At 32.2% G+C, this 6,207-nt stretch overlaps 1 protein-coding gene across 1 annotated transcript; it reads right to left on the reverse strand.

Annotated features, from left to right (window-relative positions):
- Window positions 1-46: 46 nt before the first annotated feature.
- LOC121227523 (disease resistance protein RUN1-like) lies at window positions 47-3,543 on the reverse strand (the record flags this gene model as incomplete). The annotated part of the gene is made up of 4 exons (XM_041110546.1): window positions 2,805-3,543; window positions 2,425-2,763; window positions 541-1,138; window positions 47-472 (listed from the first exon to the last, which is right to left on the reverse strand). Coding segments are annotated over exons 1-4 (1,948 nt in total), but the record flags the coding sequence as incomplete, so codon positions are not given.
- Window positions 3,544-6,207: the final 2,664 nt, after the last annotated feature.

A 6,207-nucleotide genomic window follows, 5' to 3' on the forward strand; every position in this document is an offset into this window, starting at 1 on the left:
TCCACGGTGTCTATGACTTCTGGGAAAATCTCCAATCTCGAGCAACCTTCAAGATCGAATATGTTTAGAGATTTCAGTTTATAAAAGTTGTCAGGAAGGCAAACAAGGTTTTCACAGTTTTCCAATATCAAATACTCAAGACCAATAAGATTTTCTACTGAGGATGGTAATTCCTTCAAAGCCGTTCCGCTTAGATCAAGATCCCTCAACCTCTCCATGGTCTCTAAGATTTCTGGGAAAATCTCCAATCTCGAGCAATCTTGAAGTGTTAATCTCTTAAGAGATTTCAATTTATAAAAGTTGTCAGGAAGGCAAACAAGGTTTTCACAATTGTTCAATACCAATTCCTCAAGACCAATAAGATTATCGATTGAGGATGGTAATTCCTTCAAAGCCGTTTGATCTAAATCAAGACGCCTCAACCTCTCCATGGTGTCCATGATTTCTGGGAAAGTCTCCAATCTCGAGCAACCTTCAAGACAAAATATCTTGAGAGATTTCAATTTATAAAAGCTATCAGGAAGGCAAATAAGGTTTTACAGTTTTTCAATTTCAAATCCACAAGACTAATAAGATTATCAATTGAGGATGGTAATTCCTTCAAATCTGATCCCTTTAAATCATCCCTCAACATCTCCATGTTGTCTATGATTTCTGGGAAAGTCTCCAATCTCGAGCAACCTTTAAGATAGAATCTCTTGAGAGATTTCAATTTATAAAAGCTGTCAGAAAGACAAACAAGCTTTTTATAGTTTTTCAATCTCAATTGCTTAAGACCGATAAGGTTTTCAATTGAGGATGGTAATTCCTTCAAAGCCGTTCCGCTTAAATAAAGATGCCTCAAACTCTCCATGGTGTCCATGATTTCTGGAAAACTATACAGATTTGAGCAGCCTCTAATATCAAGTTCGGTGAGGGATGTGTCTTTATAAAAGCTAGGCAGAGATCTAAGATTTTTACAAGATCTGAAATTCAAAAAACTTAGCTTCTCAAGATGTTGAAGGGATGAAGGAAGCTCACGCAAGTTAGAACACCCCCAAAGGTCTATCTTTTCAAGATTTGTGGCACTTGAGGGGTCCGGAATCCTTACAAGATTCTGGGAACCGTCAAGTCTGATAATCTTCAAATTTACTAAATCCTGCATGCATCAGAACATAATGTTTGATAAATTTGTGTACATTGAAGGATTATAATGTGACCAAAAATATCAAGAAAGTGCAACAAAACATTAAACTATCTTCAAAATGGTATATTTGAGTAGGGCTCATTATTTTTCTATTTTTAGTTTAAAAAATTATCCAATGTTATTAATAAATTACATATTCGATCAATTGATGCATATGAGCAATTAGTGTTTATAATTTGTGTGCTTAGGAAAAAAAACAAAAATAGATATAATATTTTATAAAATATTTTAAATTTAAAACACACCGCATGTGATTGTCTAATGAACAAGGGTGATCATCGTCCAAGTGTGGTTACCGTTCAAGTCACACTAGTTGTGTTGGACAGAATCAATAATTCATTATATATTACTATTTTATAGTTTTTTTATCTTTTAATTATGAATCAATTGTAGAGATAGAATGTTTTATCATTGAATTTGGTCAACCAATTATTAAATTATATTAAAAAACATTTATCACTCATTATGCATAATCATTTTAAAATTATTAATCTTTTATATTATGAACTTTACTAACAATACTTGTTATATCATTTACTAATATTTTTTCTTTACTCCAATAATGAAAGTCTAATAATTTGTAATTTAAATAAATTAATAAAAATTATAGATTTAAATTTGATCAATTTAACATAAATTAATTAATGCTATAACTTTTTTTCTTTATGCAAAAATAACTTAAATACTAGTCATATTGGAAACGGTCTCTTTCCAGAGCTATTATGAAAACATAACAAAGGGGTTGATATAAAAAGTAGAAAGTGCACCTGTTTTCCCTCCCAGAGTTGTTCAAGATGGCTCCACCTCATATCAAGTTCAACTAGGTACCTTAGATCAAACTTGGCGGGCAAAGATCTCAAAGGGTATCCATCCCAGTAAAGGTACCTTAGCTCGTTTGGAAAGGATAAAAGCCCTTTAAAATGTAAGATTCTTCCACAAGAATGATAGAATTTGAGAATTCTAAGCTTTCGCATCTTCATCAAGGCTGTCGGTTCCAATTCCAAATTTGGAAGTTTGGACATATCAAGTACAATGCCTGTAAGCCCTAAACCCAAGAGCAGTATATGCAGTCAAGATATAGGCAAAATATGAACTAAAGATAATTATCATATACATGTATGTATTTTATACAAATATGTGTTCGAATAAGAATCAAACATGACTGTCGGACATGGATATGTCCAGAGAAAATGAAGAGAGATGGTAACATAAGTGAAGGAAATGAACAGGGTCCTTACATTGTTTTCTGATAGCACACTATAGCTGTCCTCAGGAATCCACAACCTACTGCGTTTTTCAAGTTTTAAAGGTGATTCATCGCGTACAATATTCCAACCCATCTGTTGCAATAAATCATGCATTGCTATCTGATTTTGTGAAACAGATATAAGAGATTTATCAATGAGATTCTCAATTCCTGAATGTGCAGAGTCATAACAAGCATCCATAATACTTGTTACATAGTCTCGATGCTTCCCTTTAAAGAAACAAGCAATGTCAAGAAACATTTCTTTCTCTTCACAATCTAGTCCATCAAAACTCCATTTCAACACTTCTTGAATGTCCTGCTTAGGAACTTTGTTTAATTTCTTTACTTCACTTTCCTGGTAGATCCGATAAGTCTAATAGCTAAAGGGTTTCCATTAGCAACACTTAACACCATCTTTGATAGCTTCAACTGATATTCTGTAGGATTATTACTTTTGAAAGCACATTGACAGAAGAGCTGAACAGATTCATCTTCATCTAATTCCTTCACATCATAAATGAGATCAATGCCACACCGGACAAGCACTTGTTTATTTCTAGTGGTAACAATGACTCGACTTCCAGGACCGAACCGATTGATTCCTCCGAATAAAAACTCGAGTTGGCTTAACTTTGACACATCATCACAAACTATCAGAACCTTCTTCTTGGAAAGCCTGTCCGTAAGAAAGCCTGATCCGATTGTGGGAGTTGAGATATATAAATTTTCATCTTCTAATATAGTTGAAAGAAATTCCTTACGCAATTTTAATAATTCTCTTTGTTCTTCTTGTTCTCTCACGTTTGCAAGAAAGCAGCATCTTTGGAAACCATTTGAAACATGGTGATAAATGGCGTCGGCAAGTGTAGTTTTGCCTATACCTCCCATACCCCAAATGCCTAGCATTCGAAAATCTGGGAATCCGTCTTGAAATAATGACAAAACTTCCTGCATCCGCCTTTCAATTCCAACTAAACCCTTTAAATTAGCGCTTGAGGTTCCACAATTCAATATCTTCACTATATCTTCGACAATTTTATCTACCAGAGTTGAGTCAGGCCTATATATTAAAAGAAGAAACAAATTACAGGAGAAATAAAAAGGAAAGAGAAGTAAATAAATAAAAATAAAGTGAATCCAAGTTTAACTCAATTGATTCATGGGGTCACTTTTAAAAAGAAGACATTCAAAACAGATGTAGAATTCAAATTTCACTTCTAAATCCTCAAATTATAACTTTTTTCTTTGAAAATAAATATATCAATAGATTTTATACATGAGAGAATGGTCTGAAGGTGTCATGAACTTTGCGTTAAAGAAAGGCAGGATAGAAAACGCAACAAACAATAACATTGTTCAAGAACAGATTCTTCTTATTTTTCTCTATGCCTACAAAACTATGGCCCTTCAATATATGACAAAAATATATAAATATATATTTAAAAGGGAAAAGTTCTTTCATAACAAGCATCTGCCCCTCAACTCGAATCTGGGTAGCATAAATGAATCGCTGCTTAAAAAAACAGTCTGTTTAATCTCTCTGCTTCCAAATCAATATATGCATATATTTAAAAAGAGGATTGAATGTGAAGAAAAGGAGGTGCAATTACCGAGTGACTTGTGAATCCCAACCGGAGGTTTTCACCTTTTCAAGCTCATGCTTGAAATTTTCTTCATGCTTTGCAAATGCATCTGCAAAACTCCCTGTTTGGTTCCGTGCATCTCTTGGGTCTACACCGTAAAATACAGGAACAACCCATTTGTTGCAGTCCATGATCTTGACCAGCTCAGCCAAGCACCATTTGGAAGAAGCGTAGTATTTGGAGAAAACAATGACTGAAACCCTGGATCCTTGAATGGCCGTCAACAGTGCCCCTGAAATTTCATCTCCTTTTCGAAGCTCCTCATCGTCTATAAAAATTTTGGATATTCTTTCGACACAAATCTTTATACAGATGACTCACGAAACCATCACGAGTATCCTTGCCTCTGAAACTAAGGAAAACATCGTATGTGATTGGTTTGATCATATCAGCAGAAGATTTAGAGGAAAACATATTTGGGTTCAGCTGGATTAGATGAAAGATTATTGGAATATGAGTAAATGAAGAGTTTTAAAATTTAAATTTATATATTACATACGTTTTACTCTGTTTGTTAAGATTGATAATATTAATGTATTGTTTTATAAAATATCATTTTGTCTTTAATAAATAATCAAATCTTCAAGCACTTATAATATTTTTTTTTCAAAAATCAGGTTTGTGATAACATAAGAAATCATATTTTGTTTGGTGCAGAATTTTAAGAAATCAAAATCGTACGAAATAAAAACGAAATATCTAAAACTGTCGTCGGAATAATCTTGGAAAGTAAAACAGTGGAAACAACGAAAGGTGGAAAGTTTTTGCTGCTATTGTAGTACCACTCTGAAGGCAATTGGATGTTTATGGAAGATCCTGAGCTTTTGAAATCAAACCATTCCGGGATCTCACTTCCAGGAACACATGTAATCACCTTGTTTGTTTTAGGGAATTCCTGTTCAGTTACAATTATTAGAAACATGATCGAATTATTCAGCATATAAACCATTTTCCACATTTAAGCTGACCTGATGATAATCTTCTAGTAAAGTCACCATATGCTCCAAGTAGCATCTGCAACTTTGGGGTTCCAGTATTGCCTATACATTTCTGATCCAGTTGGAAGCAATTGGTAAATATCCACATCAAGCATTGATATGGTCTATCCTTACAAAGCAGTGCTTGCTCAAAAAACTTTTTAATGCTTGAGACTTCCTCTAGTGAAGTGAAGTCATGTGCATCTAAATGTTTCAGGCTTCGTGGAAGCTCTGGTAATGATTTAAAAGTCTTGCATTTCCTCAAGATTAACTCCTGCAACCTAGGAAGTTATTTAATGCTTGTCGGTAAGTTCTCAAGATTTCTTCAAGTTAAATCTACTTCTTTTAATGAGGATAACCCATGGAGATCTCTCTGCATCCCTGTTCTGCCTGTTAAACAAGCTCCTCCAATGGCAGAAAACAAGTTATCTGGCCATATGACCAGATTTGAACATCCATAGAGATAAAGATACCGAATAGATTTCAGTCTATAAAATTTGTTAGGAAGGCAAATAAGATTTTCACAATTGTTCAATCCCAATACATAAATACCCCAAACCCATATCCGTCACTAGAATAAAATTCGGAGCATTACCAAACATAATCTAAATCATTAGTTTCAATCATTTCAATAATTATAATATAATTCATCATTAAACATGCATAACATTATTTCTTAAAATCTAAAATATATTGATTTCTTAAAAATTCAATGATAATTTTTAAGTAGATTTATGATGTCAATGTAATTAATAACATTATTCTATCACATATATTGATATTATGTTTTTTTTAAATCTAACTCATTATGATTTCTTTTATTTATTAAACAAAAAATAAAAATTATTGAAGATTGTCCTGTATTGAGTTTTGATGAATTGTCCTTAAATAAAATTTATAATAACAAAAAAATATATATAATTTTTATTAATTTACTAATCGAAATTTTTAAAAAATTTACAAATAAATCAAGATTTTAATTTATAAATAAAATTGATATTTTCTGTAAATCCTTTTTAAAGGTAAATTCAATTTTTTTAATTATATAATATTTATACTTATTATGTAATTTATATATATAATTTGGATTCAAAGTTTTACACAAGATTAGATTGGTTGTTTTAATATTATTAGTATATTGAACAATTTATG

This window comes from Gossypium hirsutum, unplaced genomic scaffold, assembly GCF_007990345.1.
Source record: "Gossypium hirsutum isolate 1008001.06 unplaced genomic scaffold, Gossypium_hirsutum_v2.1 scaffold_971, whole genome shotgun sequence".
Taxonomy (NCBI): Eukaryota; Viridiplantae; Streptophyta; class Magnoliopsida; order Malvales; family Malvaceae; genus Gossypium; species Gossypium hirsutum.